Consider the following 18,555-nt stretch of genomic DNA (forward strand, 5'->3'; position numbering starts at 1 on the left):
AAATTTCTTGTTATTAAAACATACTTCAACAATTTTAAATGAAATTAAATTTTGAAGCAGACAATTGCCGAAAAATTTATGTACATCCCCAACGATGATACTCATAATTATCCCTTCTGTAGATTTCAATTAGTGGTTGATGTTTGGCCACTCATCTTTATGAACCAAGCAAAAAAATTAAAAAACGGTTTTTTTTTTTATAAATTCTTGGGAACTAGTGTAATAAACAGCCACATGTCCCCTCCATCCCTGCTTCTGTTGAGGGTTTATTAAACATTTTATAAATAATATTTTCTTTTTAAAAACTTCGGGCTTAAATGAAAGCAGATTTTCTCAAGTTTTCTAGCAGACCTTAAACAATCAGCTGATTTTTTGTAACCGGGAAAAATATTTAAAATATAAAAAAAAAAACTAGTTGGACAAGCCTTCGATCTAATTGTCTTCATTGTTATTATATAAAGGCAATAGATATTTAAACCTAGATATTCTGTCAGACACAATTTGTAGGAATTTCTAGCATACGAACATCTTTGTTAACTTTAAGTCACATATCATTCTTTCCAATAACATTTATAGAACTTTCTATTCAATAATATGGCCAGTTTGTTCCTTCACTATGTTCCCTTTGGTCTAATTTATTAAATAGGGATCTAGTTCTACTATATTTAGTGGCATAAAATAAATTTTTTTATGGAATTTTCCCTGTTCTAATTACAGTTATACTTGTCAATCCAGTATAATTTAATTTTAAAAGCGAAGCTTCTTTAAATTTAGGGTCGGTCAGTCCGTAACTAAAACATCTTATCGTTAATTTAGGTATGATAGAATAATCCTTTCGATGATTTCTTTATCGTTTAGGTACAATTTAGAAAGCATAGAAACTTATCACTTGAATTTTGTGAATATTTATTTCTTTGACCCTCATTTTTCCTTAGACAATTCTTTCATTTTGAATTATTATCTGAAATTAAATATTTTTAAACAAAAATCATAGTTTTGTGAAAGTAGGTAGGTAGTATTTTAATTAATGAAACACCTTTTTAATTACTTTATTTGTAAAAATAATACACACACTAATATAACTTTAAACAATAAATTACTATCAAGAAAAACCATAAGAAGCGCAGAAATACATAATAAAAAAGAACAATTGTAAGTAAAAATTTTAGATTTTATGGAATTATGTAAGCAATACGGGTTTTTGTGTGAAGCAAAGGATCTTAGTCAACTAAGAATTGCTTTTCAGGGAATCGATTAAAGTCTTTGGGTTGGAATTAGATGATTATTGATTTAGTATGAAAAAAGCCCTCTAGAGGCTAGGGGCACAGATTGGTCCACTTTGGAACAAAATAGAAGCTGCTTACAGACTGCAGATAAATTGTCAGATTAGTCAAACGGACGCACAAATATACCCTTCTTATAGAGCAGCTGCGCTACTTCATAATGGCAGGATTTTCAACATATTAGGTAATTCAAATTATTAATTATGATCATTTTTGTTTTTGATTTTCTTCTTCAGATGCGTCTTCAGAGCTTGCCAGTGCGTCCTTGATAATATCGTCTTCGTCATCAGCGTCTAAATAATCTTAATGAAACTTGATGAAAATATGTAGAATTTGGACTTAATAAACCCTGCAAATTTCAGCCCTCTATCTTGAAAAGAAATTGAGAAAATTACGAAAACTAAAAAATCTATGAATCGACCTAGCATCCCCAATTAATAGGCAAATCATGATGATACTTGGTCGAAATATGTAGAATGGAAACTCATTTAATCCCTGAAAATTTCAGCCCTCTATCTTGAAAAGGAGCCGAGAAAATCACGTTTATTGAATGGAGAAAAATCAACCTGAGTCACTTCTAGAATCTTCAACATCGCCAGATATTAACCCCTACAAAAAAGGAAAAATACAAAATATGCAACAACAAAAAATAAAGTATTTGCGCTTATTTTGTTCTTTGTTTTTTTTTATTTTTAGGATATAATTATAGAGTTTTCTAAAGGGATAAGAGAATGTCTGATAAAATGATGTACAACCTAAATAATACACAAAATTACCCTTTCTGTATATTAGGTACCTACAATTAGTGGACACTTAACTTAATGAACCAACCAATGAAAGTTCAATAAAAGTCCCTAAAGTAAGTAAACAGATAAAAAAAAACGTTAATATAAAACTTTGAGAACTAGTATTAAAAACATCCGAATATCCCCTCCTTTCATATTAATTACCTTGTATGCGATTTTGAGAATATAATAAGTCCACATGACATGGAGTATCATCAGTAGAGTCATCAGAAAGTTAAATATGTAGTACACAGGAAACATTGCTACAATCTAATCAAATATTATCATCATTTCTTATCAGGGAAGCTGATTATTGTTACTTACCATTTTTTTTGGGTGGGGGGGAGGTTACACCTAAGAAAATTGTCTCTGTAAACTTTAGTCCCCCCTCTTAGTACTCACAGATTATGAATATTTTTATTTACCCTTGTTTTTGACGTTCGATATGCATGACCTCTAAGAAACTGGATTCATTGCTTGGTCTTATTTCGGTGTATCTCTAAACCAAATCTTGCTGACTCAGGGCACAGTTAAAGCGGTTAAACTTCATACTGCCAACTAACCCTATGATTTCACGACCTTTATCTTGAAAGTTTTTTTGGTTACTTGTGCCTATATTGAGCCAAGGCTTTCACCCTAGTCTAACAGTTGTTATAATTTTAAACACCTTCATTCATGACCACGGTGTTGATTCGAACCTTGTACCTATAAGACTAAGAGCGGATGCGCTATGTATTATGCCACCGTCCCGAATAACCTCTATCTTCCCATTAGAATTAAGTTATTATATCTATAATATCTATCAAAATTAAAGTTTTGACAGGAAAGCTCAGAAATTTCTGGCACTATACTTTCCTTTAAACTAGAGGGGAAAACTTTAACCCTTTACAGTCGGGCCCCTTGCCGCACCTTAATCGGTCGGGGGGGGGGGGGGGGGGGGGGGTAGATATACCACACTTTTCTGGGATCTTGCTGAGTCAAGTATCAACTGTTGGGAATACCAAAGGATGACTCCATGCAAAATTTGAGCCGGATCCGGCCAAAACCGGCCGTGAATTTTATGAAAAACCGGTTTTTTCCGGTTTTTAGGGGGTATCTGTAAATCGATTCAGCTGGAGCAAAACCGGTTAGAGGTACAAAAAATTTTACTTCACATGAAATTTAGCCAATGCAATTGCCTACAAAAATGTACTTCATCATCAACTTGATTGGACAACTCTTTCCCCTCCTAAATGTCCATTAAAACCTCGGAAACGGCAAAAATCGCCAAAAATCACACCTTCGGCGGCAAATAACGGCTAAACGGTCAGCCGGAGGCGAATGAAACATAAATAAAGAAATGTCTGCCTCAAAAAGTTGTTCAACATCAAAGAGATGCTTGAAGTCTCTAAAACGACTCCTTCCCCTCCTTTAAGGGGATAAACTGAAAAAACGTGATTTTCAAAAGTATGCCCACTTCGTGGGTGTGGGGGGCACTGAACCCGTCACCCCAGGGTCACCAAATATAAAGTCTAGGCGGCCCACAATGCTGAATTTTCACCAAGTGAAAGTCTTGTGTCATTATCTCTTATGAGAAAAAAGTTATTAATTAATTAAAATTTCAAATTGTGATTTTTTGATGGATTTCTTTGATGAAATGACAGGCCGGTCAATTTTTAGGCCATTTTTTGCGGTTTTTGGGCCGTCACGCCCAAACGATTTGAGATAATCTCACGGGACCTTTTGCCCAACCTAAGTCTGGTTATTTGTGAGGTCTAGGAAAAAAAACAGACTTACGCAAAAGATTATAATTATAATCTTTACACAGAAAAATGGCACGAGGTGAGGGTTTGAGGGGGCAAAATGAGCCGACCAGCGATTTTTGACAGCACGCAGCGATGTCGTGCTTCATCCAATCCGGGATTTTTTTATTTCTTAGACCTTACAAATAACCAGGCTTAGGTCGGGCAAAAGGTCCCGTGAGATTATCTCAAACCGTTTGGGCGTGGCGGGCCGAAAACAGCAAAAAATGGCCTAAAAATTGACCAGCCTGTCATTTCATCAAAGAAATCCATCAAAAAATCACAATTTGAAATTTTAATTAATTAATAACTTTTTTCTCATAAGAGATAATGACACAAGACTTTCACTTGGTGAAAATTCAGCATTGTGGGCCACCTAGACTTTATATTTGGTGACCCTGGGGTGACGGGTTCAGTGCCCCCCACACCCACGAAGTGGGCATACTTTTGAAAATCACGTTTTTTCAGTTTTTCCTCTTAAAGGAGGGGAAGGAGTCGTTTTAGAGACTTCAAGCATCTCTTTGATGTTGAACAACTTTTTGAGGCAGACATTTCTTTATTTATGTTTCATTCGCCTCCGGCTGACCGTTTAGCCGTTATTTGCCGCCGAAGGCGTGATTTTTGGCGATTTTTGCCGTTTCCGAGGTTTTAATGGACATTTAGGAGGGGAAAGAGTTGTCCAATCAAGTTGATGATGAAGTACAATTTTGTAGGCAATTGCATTGGCTAAATTTTGTGTGAAGTAAAATTTTTTGTACCTCTAACCGGTTTTGCTCCAGCTGAATCGATTTACAGATACCCCCTAAAAACCGGAAAAAACCGGTTTTTCATAAAATTCACGGCCGGTTTTGGCCGGATCCGGCTCAAATTTTGCATGGAGTCATCCTTTGATATTCCCAACAGTTGATACTTGACTCAGCAAGATCCCAGAAAAGTGTGGTATATCTAGGGGGGGGGGCGTTCAACGCCCCCCCTTATTATCTCAGTTCCTATTAAAGCTAGAGGGCTAATTTTTTTTGTGCAAGTCCCCTGTTTGATAATGAATTTCCGACCTTTTATAAGTTTAAGTCAATTTTCGCTTCCTTCACCCTTTTATTTAACAACCTTTGTTTTTAGGTCTTTTTTTACTTAAAAATTTCAAACGGCTGTAATTTTCTTATTTTTGAAGCTAGAAGAAAATTTTTTTTCCAAAAAATGTTTATCTTTATGTAAATTTTACATTAGAAATATCAAAATATAAATTTCAGCGGCCGCAGCTGTACTTAGCAGCTGCCAGCCGCCGCAGTCGGCGGTCGGCGGGAAAACGGCGGCGGATCTTCATGAAATTTTAATACGTTATGTAGACATGTAAGAAAAGCTTAAGTTTAAAATTTGAAGTCTCTAAGTCAAAAATTGCGGCCACAGGAGCCTTTTAAAGATTTCTGGAGACCTGGAGGATCAGGACCTGCAGGATCATACCTGGAACCTGAAAGTGACTTGAACACCTGTATTTCATATAAGGATGTACTACTAGAGGATTTTTTAGAATTTTGCTATGATAAAATGCTTTGTTTTAGTCGAAAAAATATTTTTGCTCTTTACCTGGATGACCCTGCCAGGTTTGCTGGCATCCTGTGCCCGCCAGGATGGAGATATTCAAAAAATTCCAACTCTCAGTTATGTGTCATACCCATACTTAAAAAGTCAAGCAGTTTGGGCTCTTTATCTTTCACACACAGAAAATGAGATAGAAAAAACCGGATGGGGGGGGGCGTTCAACGCCCCCCCCCCCCGACCGTTAAGGGTTAAAGCCTTTAAATATGTTTAAATTCAAAGAGAAATGATGCTAAAATTTTCCTGGGCTGCCTCAAAGATGGTGGAATACAAGATTATAGTTGGTATGATACTAAATATAACAAACAAAATTAACACAACATGTATCATTTTTTAGGTATTTAAATGAATGAGCTACAGAAATCCTGTCATTATACAACTAAAAGCAAAACATGTTATTATCGCAAAACTGGTATTAAATTTATGATTTTTATTTTTATATTTGTGGAAAATTGTCTGTAATACGATGCTATGCACGATTTTTCAGTATGACTGAGAACCATTTCCAATCCAGTGGATAACAATCGGTTTCAAAGTCATTCTGGAAATACTTTTTTATGTAGGTGAGAAATTATGCTCAATTATTAAGTGAACACCAATCTTTAAAAAAAAATTGCTGTCATTTAATAAACTTGTTTTTCTATGAAAACAAAGTTAGTTAGTGCAAGTTAGGAACAAAAAAGCCCTGCATGGGTTACCTGATACGAGTATACAACCAGGTGGAGGCATACACAACAAAGAAGCCCTGCATGGTTACCTGAAACGAGTATACAACCAGGTTGAAGCAAACACAACAAAGATGCCCTGCATGGTTACCTGAAACGAGTATACAACCAGGTTGAAGCAAACACAACAAAGATGCCCTGCATGGTTACCTGATACGAGTATACAACCAGGTTGAAGCAAACACGACAAAGAAGCCCTGCATGGTTACTTGATACGAGTATACAACCAGGTTGAAGCAAACACAACAAAGAAGCCCTGCATGGGTTACCTGATACGAGTATACAACCAGGTTGAGGAATACACAACAAAGAAGCCCTGCATGGGTTACCTGATACGAGTATACAACCAGGTTGAGGCATACACAACAAAGAAGCCCTGCATGGTTACCTGATACGAGTATACAACCAGGTTGAAGCAAACACAACAAAGAAGCCCTGCATGGTTACCTGCAGGGTTTCGGATCCGGATCCGCAAGAATCCGCATATTTTCGAGTCCAAGGATCCGGATCCGCAAAAAAATGCGGATCCGGATCCTTGGACTCAAAAAAATGCAGAAAAACGGGAAAAATCTACCTAAATTTATATACAATCTCAGACATTCTCTTGATGAGAGCCAATCTTTAAGGTTTAGGGTCAGACTTGAAAATTAAAAGTATTTTTGACTTCGAATTAAAGAATAAATATTTTTGAAAGGTTTGGTGATTTTATTTTTATTGTCAAGGATCCGGAACCGGATCCGGATCCGCACTGACCAAATTTTGAGGATCCGGATCCGCAAAAAATCAATGCGGATCCGAAATCCTGGACCCGATAAGAGTATACAACCATGTTGAAGCAAACACAACAAAGAAGCCCTGCATGGTTACCTGATACGAGTATACAACCAGGTTGAAGCAAACACAACAAAGAAGCCCTGCATGGGTTACCTGATACGAGTAATAGTATACAACCAAGTTGAAGCAAACACAACAAAGATGCCCTGCATGGTTACCTGATACGAGTATACAACCAGGTTGAAGCAAACACAACAAAGAAGCTCTGCATGGTTACCTGATACGAGTATACAACCAGGTTGAAGCAAACACAACAAAGAAGCCCTGCATGGTTACTTGATACGAGTATACAACCAGGTTGAAGCAAACACAACAAAGAAGCCCTGCATGGGTTACCTGATACGAGTAATAGTATACAACCAAGTTGAAGCAAACACAACAAAGATGCCCTGCATGGTTACCTGATACGAGTATACAACCAGGTTGAAGCAAACACAACAAAGAAGCTCTGCATGGTTACCTGATACGAGTATACAACCAGGTTGAAGCAAACACAACAAAGAAGCCCTGCATGGTTACTTGATACGAGTATACAACCAGGTTGAAGCAAACACAACAAAGAAGCCCTGCATGGGTTACCTGATACGAGTAATAGTATACAACCAAGTTGAAGCAAACACAACAAAGATGCCCTGCATGGTTACCTGATACGAGTATACAACCAGGTTGAAGCAAACACAACAAAGAAGCTCTGCATGGTTACCTGATACGAGTATACAACCAGGTTGAAGCAAACACAACAAAGAAGCCCTGCATGGTTACCTGATACGAGTATACAACCAGGTTGAAGCAAACACAACAAAGAAGCTCTGCATGGTTACCTGATACGAGTATACAACCAGGTTGAAGCAAACACAACAAAGAAGCTCTGCATGGTTACCTGATACGAGTATACAACCAAGTTGAAGCAAACACAACAAAGATTACATTGCAGGTATTCTAAAAATATAATTAAGGCAAAGATAACTTATGTTGTATTATATAAATGCAGAATTCTAAAGGGATAAGACAATGGCTGATGAAATAATGTACATCCCCAATGATAATAAAAAAATTACCCCTTATATAGATTACAATTAGTGGTTGAAACTTTTAAATACTTAACTTAGTTCCAAATTTAATAAAGTCACCAAATTTTTAGGCCAACGAATAGGAAAATGGTCTTTGGTAACAAGTGTAATACCATACCAATGTCCCCTCCCTCCCTGAGGTAAATGTCATTTGAAAATTTGTATTCTTCCTCTATTTGAACCACAGTTCTCTTTAACTTGCAATGTCTGTCCGAAACTATATGTTAGTATCTATTAAAAACAGACTGCTTAATTTTTTTGTGAAGATTTCTCTGGCCGTCAGCATCTAGTATGTCAATACCATTGTGCAAATTATATTTAATCTTATTTCTCGGCAAAGTCTATGTAAAGTAGTAAGCATTTTTTGTCTATAGCAAAGGATCTCGCTAACTGCTATACCGATATAGTTCCCCTTTACACCCCGTCTAAAAAAATTCTTAGTGCCCCTAAATTTTCTAGGGGCGTAGCCGCTTAAGGAGAATATAGAGTAAATAAAAATATGAATACCTCATAACCGCCATACTTGGCAAACTTTGCCATTTCCAGCCAATGATCTGAGAAATCGTGGATCAGCAACACAAAAGATCCCATCCTTAAATATAAAGGGTGTTTTTAAAAAAATAAATCGCTCACAATTTAAATCTTAGTCGATTATAGTGCATGAAATCTTGGAGATAGACCCCATAATGATTAATGTAATATGCACTCTCCTAATAGAGCAAAATTCTCCACAAGGCACAGGTCTCCTTAACAAAACCTAAGATTAAAAAAAATCTCGAAAGAAACGGACAACTGGGCCTTCAAATAGGGTACAGTGGTGGTCCGAATCCGTTGGAGATTAAATCTTAGCTGCTCCTTCTTGCCAGATATTGCAATTTGAAGTTTTGTGGTAAAAATGCCTATAATTACAAGAATTCTAAGGATATATGCATAAGTGAACACCTCAATTCATCAAATAAAAAGGGTGAGTTAACATTTGAGGAGTTTATATGTCTCTGCATATGTAAACTACACAGTCCCTCCCCATATAGAAAATTTTAATACTTTAAAGAAATTATTAAATGAAAAAGATACATTATCCAGTTTACAACTTTAAGCTAGAGGCTGTTAACCTGTAACCAGTAGAGATATTTTCAATTCAAGTTTACATATAGCTAAAGTTAATTTTTTAAATACTCTCAACACCCCCCACCCTTCAACCCCCCCTTGCAACCCATAATTTTAGGGGGGAGGGGTTGGGCAAAGTAATAGTATTATGTTTTACTCATAACTACTTGAAGTATTGTGAGAAAAAATTATATGTAATATTGTTGAATAACCCCCCTCCTAATGAAATCTAATTGGAAGGAGGTGAAGAGGCAGAAGAGTTCTTTAGATATCAGCTTTAGTACTTAAAGTTTAGTAACCATCAAAATCTCTTACTATTGCTGCACCCAACCCACTCCCCAATGGAAAATACTCGGTAATATCCTCTTAGAAATTTTTTTTTCAATTTTGAAAATTTTAGTACCGCTCAGCTCCCTAGCCTGCCTAGCAGCAGCGCTCGGCCCCCTTGCCTGCCTAGCTGCAGCGCTTGGCCCCCTTGACTGCATAGCAGCAGCGCTCGGTTCCCTTGCCTGCATAGCCAGAGTGCTCTGTTCCCTACAACCTAACCTAACTTAAAATAGTTGCTCATTGTTGGGGGGGGAGGGGGGGACTCAAATTTTCAAAGTTGAAAAAAAAAGATTTTAAGAGGAGAATGCCAAATACTCTTGTGTTACTTTGAAATCACTGAATTTTATAAAGCAAACTTTGGATTTAAGCTTCTTTAGGACACTTGTTACTTAACAAATATTGCTGAATCCCCCCCTCCAACTGTTGGTAATAGTGGCTAGTGGCATAGTTAAATAATATTGTATATTATTTAGAAACCTCTGGAGATATTTAGGGTTAATATTTTAACTTATATAGGCCCATATTTACTTTTATAAATATCTATTCCAACTACAACCCTCCCAATCTAATACAATTATCTTGCTGCATAATCTCCTTCAACCCATTGGACTAATAAAAGTAATATTGTCAACCCATTGCTTCTTCCCCAAACATTGAATAGGTAATACATATTAAGCAAATTGGAAATCTAAAAGCCTTATTCCAAAGTTTGCTTCTTATTGCTGTAGTGGTTCCTGAGTAAAGCACAGGTGGTGAGGTTGTAAGGAGGGTAGCTAGAGGGGGAGGGCAAGCAATATTTCAATATTTTTTCATGGGGGTAGTGGAAATTGAGCAGTAATATAATTTTTCTGGATGGGGTGAGGTTGGGGAAAGGTCAGCAATATTTGTTCAAGTATGAAGTAATTATGGACCTACTAAAGTTTAAATCCAAAAGCCATCTATTTTTTGAGTAATCTCAAAGTAAATCACAGGTTATTGCTGTACTCCCTTCTATCACTTAATTGGAGGGAGGGGGGGGGGGCAGATTGTAAAGCAATAGGGAGGGAAATGGAGCTTTGAAGGAGGTTGCAGCAAAATTTGTAAAAGTTACTTTTGACTTACCAAAGCATATCTCAAAGGTTTGCTTTGCTTCTATAATTCTGGTGGTTACTTAGTATTGCTCTTTCAACTGCAACCCCCCCCCCCCCTTTCTATCCTTACAAAATGTTATGTTTTTGAATTATGAGGGGAGGGGAAGAGGTCAGCAATATTTGTAAAAGAGCTTTGGGTCCCACAACAAAACCAATCCAAAAGCCTATATAAATCTCTAATAGTTTCTTAAAACACATATTGATATTCTGCCACCCTCCCCCCCAAATTATGTTAGGACAAAAGGGAGGGGGGGAGAAGGTGGTCAACATAATTTCTATAAAATTTTGGCTTAAAAACCTTACATAAAAATTACTTTAATTAGTTTTTGGGAAACACATAATGGTATTACTATGCTCCCCCCCCCCCCCTCCACCCTAAAGTTTGTAGGTTGTGAGAGTATAGGGGGGGGGGGGGGCAGAATTACTAAAAGTAACTTGGGCCATATGTAAACTTAAACTGAAGTTTTTTCTACTGGTTCCAGGGTAACAGCCTTTAGGATCAAGTTGTAAATTGGGAAAACCTTTTTAAAATTATAGTACCTTATTTATTACTCTTATTGAAGTTAAAAACATCACTTATAGTAGTAAAAATTGTTCTAAATGGGGATGAAGTGTGTAGTTTACATATGAAGAGATATCTAAACTCCTTAAATGTTAAACTCACCCTTTTTATTTGATGGATTAAGGTGTTCACTTTTGCATATATCCTTGGAATTCTTCATTTTTACCACAAAACTTCAAATTGCAATATCTGGCAAGAAGGAGCAGCTAAGATTTAATCTCCAACGGATTCTGACCACCACTGTAACCTATTTGAAGGCTCTGTTGTCCGTTTCTTTCGAGATTTTTTTTACTCTTAGGTTTTGCTAAGGAGACCTGTGAAGGGCTAGATGATATCTCGATCTGTAAGGCTATGGAGAGGTAAGTAGATAAAAAATTCAATATTGTTCTCTTATTGCCATAGCTTGAGCATGAGTTGGACTATTTTTTTTTATAAATTTTTGACCAAAAGTAAAAAATGGTGAAGAGATTTTTTTAAATTTTATAATGGCAGGGATGGAGAGGACAACTGTTGACAAATATATAATTCCTTCCACAATATGTTAAAACCTTGCAAACAAAAAAATTAAATTAAGAAATTTTTGCTTATGATGAACTAATCCTTAAACACAACCCCTCCCAACTACTAATTTTATGTTGTTGAATTATCAATATTAAAAGTTGAGAAGATAAGTGATGAAAAGGTGTTATTAAGGTATATGTAAATGTTATTAATATGGATATAACTGTTAGTTTTACTTAAGAAACCAGCACTTTTACGCAAAGTACCTTATTTAGCACTGATAAAAGCTTCCTTTTAAAAAAATATTTTAAATTTAAGAGGGGGGGGGGGCGGCGCAGGGGGTTATCAGTGCCCGACAGGCTTAGTGTGAAATCCCCTAGATACCTGTGCATATGATTAGCCCAGCTGAACATCAATAAAGCTAGAGTTGCTGCATGATGGATAAACATTTGTGCAAAATCCTGAATATTATTAGTTATATTATTATATGTTACATTATAATATTACTAGCGGCTACGCCACCAAGAAGCCTCTAGGGGCACCTAAGGTGGAATATGGACAAGTCGCCCCCTCCCATTTTCAATTTGAGTTTTAAAAAAGAAAATATTCTTCTTCTTTTTTAAGGGGGGGGGAGGTATTTTTTATTTAAAGGGTGGAGATACCCTCTCCCAAAATAGTAAAAAACCTTTACTGGACCAAATAGAAGCTTCACTGTAAAGGAGAACCATATCGGTTCTGTAGTTAGCGAGATCCTTCGCTACGATAAAAAGCTTATTACTTTATATAATAGGATAAAGGAAGGTTTGCAATCGAAAGCAGACCGAACAAAGTACTTATTTTTATGTTCATTAAGCTCAGGTTCAGGATTAGGATTATATATTAAGAGATATAAGTTTTCCGGAATTTTAATGTAGGGAGTAGATTTGAAATCTGCATCAAATTTTAAGGATTTTTTATAAAATTCATTTTTTGTATAATTCTTTATCTAAAAGCGGAAATGCAAATTAAGTTAATTAATTTTGGCATCCGTGATTGGTGGATTTAAAAAATCTGCGCTCTGATTGATGTCGTACATCATTCAACCAATTAGAGCGCAGGTAGTTTAAAATCCAACTATCCTATTGGTCAAAATTAATTAACTTAAAATGTATTTTCGCTTTTAGATAAAGAATTATACAAAAACAGAATTTTATAAAGAATTCTTAAAATTTGATGCAGATTTCAAATTCCGGAAAACTTATATCTCTTATTATATATGAGCCCCGAGAGAGCCAGGAAAATGTTAGATCTCTTCCCTAGAGGCTAGATATACTCGTAGGATTAAAACTTGGCTCCTACCTTTCTTTTAATATCAGAAAACTGGGTAAAGAAAAGGCACCAATACAAAGACATCTCCATCATATAATACCACCAAACATCATGCTCTAAAGTATTCACAGTTTTGTGTGTTTAACAAAAGGTGGGGAAGTTAAGCAGTAAATATGCAATTTATTATTTATTATTTTATTAATTAAACTCATTAAGAAAAAATTTCGTTGTTAGACTATTCCACACTCTACAGGCCTGTATGAAATAAAACAACTTTAACATTTTTGAATGTGTAGGATATCCTATCATTTAAAGTAGTAATCTTTTTTTTGTCTGTAGTGAAAGATCTTGCTAACCGCTGAATTAATATAGTTTTACTTTACGGTGTGAAGCTTTTTATAGGTCATGATATGGTTTTAGACTATTTTATTTTTAAAAATGTGTCTGGGTAGGGTAAAGCGGGGCGATCTCGGTATTGGGGCGAAGTCTTTATTTTTTTTACACACCTTCATTAAATGACTTTTTCTCCATGTTCTAATCGACTGACAGAAAAAAACATTAAATCAAATTTGTTCCTTATTAAATTGCCTACAAAAAAGTATAAAATGAAATTTTTGTGAGATGAATTTTTAGGGTACTTATTGGGTCTCAAAGTTGTACGACAAAAAAAAATTTTCGATTTTTTTGCTTCGGTCGGAAAAACGGTAAGTTGGACAATAACTGGTAAGAGCTAAGGCTTAGACGTCTTCAGGGGACTTATTAAGAATCTAATGGGCTATCTATTTCCATTTAAAACTTTAAAAAAGCTTGTATAGTTTTTTTCTCAAATCGACTTTTTATATAAAAAAGTGAAATTTTTGAGAAAAAAAGTCAAATTTCTTGTACTTTGAAATTTTCTTATTTTTTTTTGTAGAAAAAATTGTCCGATCTTCATAAATTCTTTTGTGAATGCTCTTTATTACATTTAGCAACTTTAACCTTTTGGGCATGCTGTAATTAAATCAATATGGAAAATCGACCACAGATTTTGCCAAACTTCTCTTTTTTTTCAACTTGAATTTTTCAGGAAATTTTGCTAATATAACTAATTTTTTTTGGCCAAATCTATTCAAAATTGTCTGAATTTTAAGGATCAGGCCTTAAAAGTCATAAATAGTTATTTTTTCTAGTAGTATTTTTATGTTTTTTTATCAAAAAAAATTTAACAAAATCAATACGTCATCGATTTTTTGAAGCTTGAAAATGCCCTACTGACCTCGCCTCGAGGCGGGGCGAAGTCTGTGCCGTTTTTTGAGATCAATTTTGACAAACTTCCCAAAGTCCTAGGTTTACGTCCTTTTAGGACCTGATCGACTTTTCCGAGATCTTTCTACTGGTCTTGGTCCCATTTAAAAAAAATAATTTTTACAATTTGCAGGTTCAAAAAACCGAAAAAATCACAGAGTTCGCCCCGCATTACCCTATCATTTTAGACTATTTTTGCCCATCTTTACCTTTTTGAATATATAGCGCTTATTTATATAATACTAATTCTATGTTTTAAAGGTTGAAATAATAGGTTACCAATTTCATGAAAGGGATAATTGACCCAACAGTGTCTTGTGTCCCAAATCCATGGTTTGTCATACATACAATATAATCCACCTAACATCAGTTTCAATTTTCATTCTAAGTTTTAACATTGATATATCATACAAGGGTAAGGTATTGATTTGTTCATATTGTTCAAGGTATTTATTATTGGGAATGTTCATCAAGAAAGTTTTTACTGGTCTTTGAGGGGTATAAGTTTTCAGGATAATAAGACAATGTTTCTTGAAAATATCTAACATCTGATGCTTTCACTCATACCTTAGAAATGGTTACCTAGTCAATTCCTAACATCTGATGCTATCACTTATATTAGAAATGGTTACCTAGTCAATTCCTAATATTAGCATGAAAAATAGTTTTAAATGATATAAATTTCATTGAGATTCATTTGCAATTTAAGGGAAACAACTACATAAAAAAAGTAGCTTACAAATTGAATCTAAAAATGTTATTTTATTGAATGAAATAGTTCCTAAATGAGCAATCAAATAGAAGATCCACCTCCAGCCTGTCTCACAAAATTTGGCCCTCTGTACATTTCTGGAAAAGTTTGATAAAGTTAAAAGTTATTAGTGAAGGAATAAATAAAATGGATCGAGCTAAGTTCAGTGACAGAAAAATACAGCAGCCATCCTTACCCCGCAGTAACTTAACATTACTATTAAAATAAAAATAAATTCAGCAAAAATAACAAAAACAACCTAAGTACCTTCTTTCATTAATGGCAACTTTAGCTTTTCTGAGTTTAGAACCATCCTGATCTGTGAGTGCAACTGGAGCTAGACCCGTTCTCATGGACCAAGGTTTGAAAACCAACAAGATCAATAATTCTCGGAACACTAAAAAAATCACTTTGGTTAACAATAATATGTTGTAGATTTATTGATCCCTCCATTTAGAGAAATGGACCTGAGAGAAAAATCCCCAAATCTCTAAAAAATTCTTTCTTTAAAAACAAAACAAAAAATAAGGGGGGAGGGGGGTACTATATCCCCCTGAAAGGCAAAATTACTAGGTAGTGATATAAAAAATATAAAAAAATTTGATAAGTATTAATTACATTACAAATGTTACCTATGAGTAGAACTGATATGAGAAGTGGGTATCCAAGATGATAAATCTGTGCCATGTCCTCTCCCTCCAGATCTTTCCATGATACACCTGGTAGTCGTTAACATGCAATTCAACTTTTAAGTAGCACGGCTACTTTATATCTTGCTTTGTCTGTCAGTCCATAAGGCTATGGAAGATATATCTTTTTCTCAGCTGCTTTTAAAGATTGACAGCTTTATTTTTTGTAAAGATTCCTGATACCAATGAGTGTTTAGTATATAATTTACTTGGTCCATCAGTCTATCATTCATGCAACAAGAATATAAATTAATATCTAATAACTTTTGCTGTATTTCCATTCAAGTTTTTCTTATTATTTGCTGCTAATGGATTTTATCATCCAAGTTATTCTCTGAAAAGCATGTTCAGCAACTGAATGCTAGAACTTCATATAAAAATGTGAAAGCCTATAAGAATTCTGAGAACTGGTGACAAACTAAGGTTAAAAGGAACCCCTCCTAGAAAGAATAAAGGAATCTAGTGTGGCTCATCTTAATATGTTCCTGGTAATGATTACCTATGAACTTTAAAGGATGCTAATGGCAAAATAATGGAAAATATAGAGGTCTTCAAATAAACTGACATGATTTTGATCTTTTAGAGATTATAATAATAAATATTTGTTGGCAGGCAATGATTTTTTTTATTGCATAGCAGCAGATTTTGACAGCTATAATATTCACATCAGAAATTTGTGGCCTGTAAACTTTGAAGCCTAAAAACTTTCCAAATTTCACTATTTGTTTCATGGCATCCCCTTACCCCTTTAATGTTAGTATTATGTTTAAATTACGTGTAAGTGACAGAATTTCCCCTCTCATATCCAAAATGGCTTTTATGATTCTTGACCAAACTTTGACACTAAGTATTCTTTCTAGTAAACATTTGTAGTTGTTAATCAGCTTTCTGACTGGCAACTTATGAGATAAACAAAATTACCCAAAGTTTTTAAAGTCAACAAGTGAGAGAACGTGTTAATTTGGGCATTTTTAAATATTTCCATTTAGTAGCAACCTATAAGACGTAGTTATTTATAGTTGCCCAATTTTCTACAAGGACTAGAATTTAAGGTTATAAAGGTACAAGACAAGGGTCGATAGATTAATGCACCTCCCCATTGATGAAAGACAAAATTACCCCTTTCGTAGATTACAATTAGTGGTTGAAATCAAATTACTTAAATTAAGGGACCAATCAATTAAAATTCATTAAAAGTCCCCAAAATTGTAAAGAAAACGAATGAAAAAAAACGTGGAAATAAAACTTTTAGGACTAGAGTAATGAACAGCCCAATGTCTCCTCCCTCGCTAAATATAATTGCAGATTTTCCTGGTGGTAGCCAAACACTTTCAGGTAACAACGACATTTTGTTCTAATTTTTCTGGTCCTGAATGTCAAATTCTTCTTTTTCTTGTAAAACAAAAAAAAATTAAGTACTTTTAATATATGGATATCACGTTATAGTTAACAGCTAAGTACTTAAAACTCAACTAATAATGAATTATTTTATATTTATTTAAGAGATAAGACGTAAATCCCAAATTATTTTTAAGAAACAAATAATAAACTTGCATTTAAACCTGGTAAAATTGTAATCTTACGATGTATAGTGCAATAAGGTAAACATTTTATATTATATATGCAAAAAAATTGCATCAACTTAATGGATGCTAACTAATATTATAATCATTTTAACCATTTGTAAGAAATACCTAATTTTGTATTACTTACCTACCTATAAAAATAAATGTTTTCTTTAAAATGGAGATATTGATTTTAAATAATAATACAGTTTAACATTTAAAAAAAAATTATGTAACATTTTATAGTATTTAGTATTTTTGTGTGTAAAAGGTAATGTTCTAAAAACCTTCGTACTTTCATTCTTATCGAAAATTGCAAGTTAATCTTATATTACAAACCTGAATGAACTGGTTAAACCTTTTGTACCTTTTGTTATAAATTGATATTTATAGCCTCTATTTGCTAGTCCCTCGTGTTAACTAAACGAAGATAAAATGAAATTATCTAAGAATATGAAAAGCTTTCCTATAATTAGGGTCCATCCGTTACGGTTTGCTCTTAACGTTAATTTAGACATGTTGGATATGTTCCATCGATTTCAAACTTTGCATGATGATTCCTATGAAAGTTAGGTACGATTTAGGAAGCGTATGATTTCTAATCGTATCCATAAAGTGCATTTAAAAAGTGCCGATTTTTTTTGACAACCACTTTTATGATGTAATTATCCTATTCGTCAGATCTTTGCAATAATGATTCCTATGACAACAAGATACAAAATTTTGCTGCAATTTTGCAACAGATTTAATGTACAAATTAATGTTCTGCTCTCTACTCTACAAGAGTTATTGTTCGTTTGTCCTTTCTTCTAATTGAAGAGTTTCGCTTTTAAGGATGTTGTCACCCTTGTTTAATATAAAATGCAGGTGTACTCAAGAAAAACAAACATAAGAAGCTTCTCTGATAAAAGCTGCATTATTTAAAAAGAAATTTTATAGTGCATTTGAAATACGTTGTTGTATATAATTTCGAAACCGATTATCATCGGCTAGATTGTAACCGATTCTCATCCATAATGCAAAATCATGTATAGCATCGAATTACAGGAAATTTTCCGCGGATATTCAAATAATAAAACATAAAATTAATACCAGTTTTGTTAAACCGGGCCTTCAGCTCCTCGGGGATAACAAAACTGTATTTAATCATTTTAATATCCTCGAAAAGCTGTAAATAATACGATGCGATAAATATCTATTACATAAATTTAGCTTTCTTCATAATACAATAAAGAACTATCAAATATATTAATATATAAA

The 18,555-nt window shown here is 34.4% G+C and overlaps 2 protein-coding genes across 2 annotated transcripts; both read right to left on the reverse strand.

Moving 5' to 3' along the window:
• Positions 1-1,034: 1,034 nt before the first annotated feature.
• On the reverse strand, positions 1,035-14,702 carry LOC145319627 (ceramide synthase 6-like). Its single transcript, XM_080161895.1, has 9 exons — positions 14,570-14,702; positions 13,037-13,122; positions 12,083-12,159; positions 8,579-8,663; positions 7,882-7,940; positions 5,686-5,734; positions 2,234-2,338; positions 1,850-1,892; positions 1,035-1,576 (listed from the first exon to the last, which is right to left on the reverse strand). Exons 1-9 carry the CDS (start codon positions 14,655-14,657, stop codon positions 1,491-1,493), a joined length of 678 nt encoding a protein of 225 aa, XP_080018021.1. The 5' UTR covers positions 14,658-14,702; the 3' UTR covers positions 1,035-1,490.
• A 292-nt stretch (positions 14,703-14,994) lies between these two features.
• On the reverse strand, positions 14,995-17,198 carry LOC145320167 (ceramide synthase 4-like). The gene is made up of 4 exons (XM_080162608.1): positions 17,041-17,198; positions 15,674-15,759; positions 15,309-15,438; positions 14,995-15,139 (listed from the first exon to the last, which is right to left on the reverse strand). The coding sequence occupies exons 1-4, from the start codon at positions 17,076-17,078 to the stop codon at positions 14,995-14,997; spliced, it is 399 nt and encodes a 132-aa protein (XP_080018734.1). The 5' UTR covers positions 17,079-17,198.
• Between the last annotated feature and the right edge of the window lie 1,357 nt (positions 17,199-18,555).

This window comes from Acartia tonsa, chromosome 5 (genome assembly GCF_053477335.1).
Source record: "Acartia tonsa isolate MP-2025a chromosome 5, ASM5347733v1, whole genome shotgun sequence".
NCBI classification, from domain to species: domain Eukaryota; kingdom Metazoa; phylum Arthropoda; class Copepoda; order Calanoida; family Acartiidae; genus Acartia; species Acartia tonsa.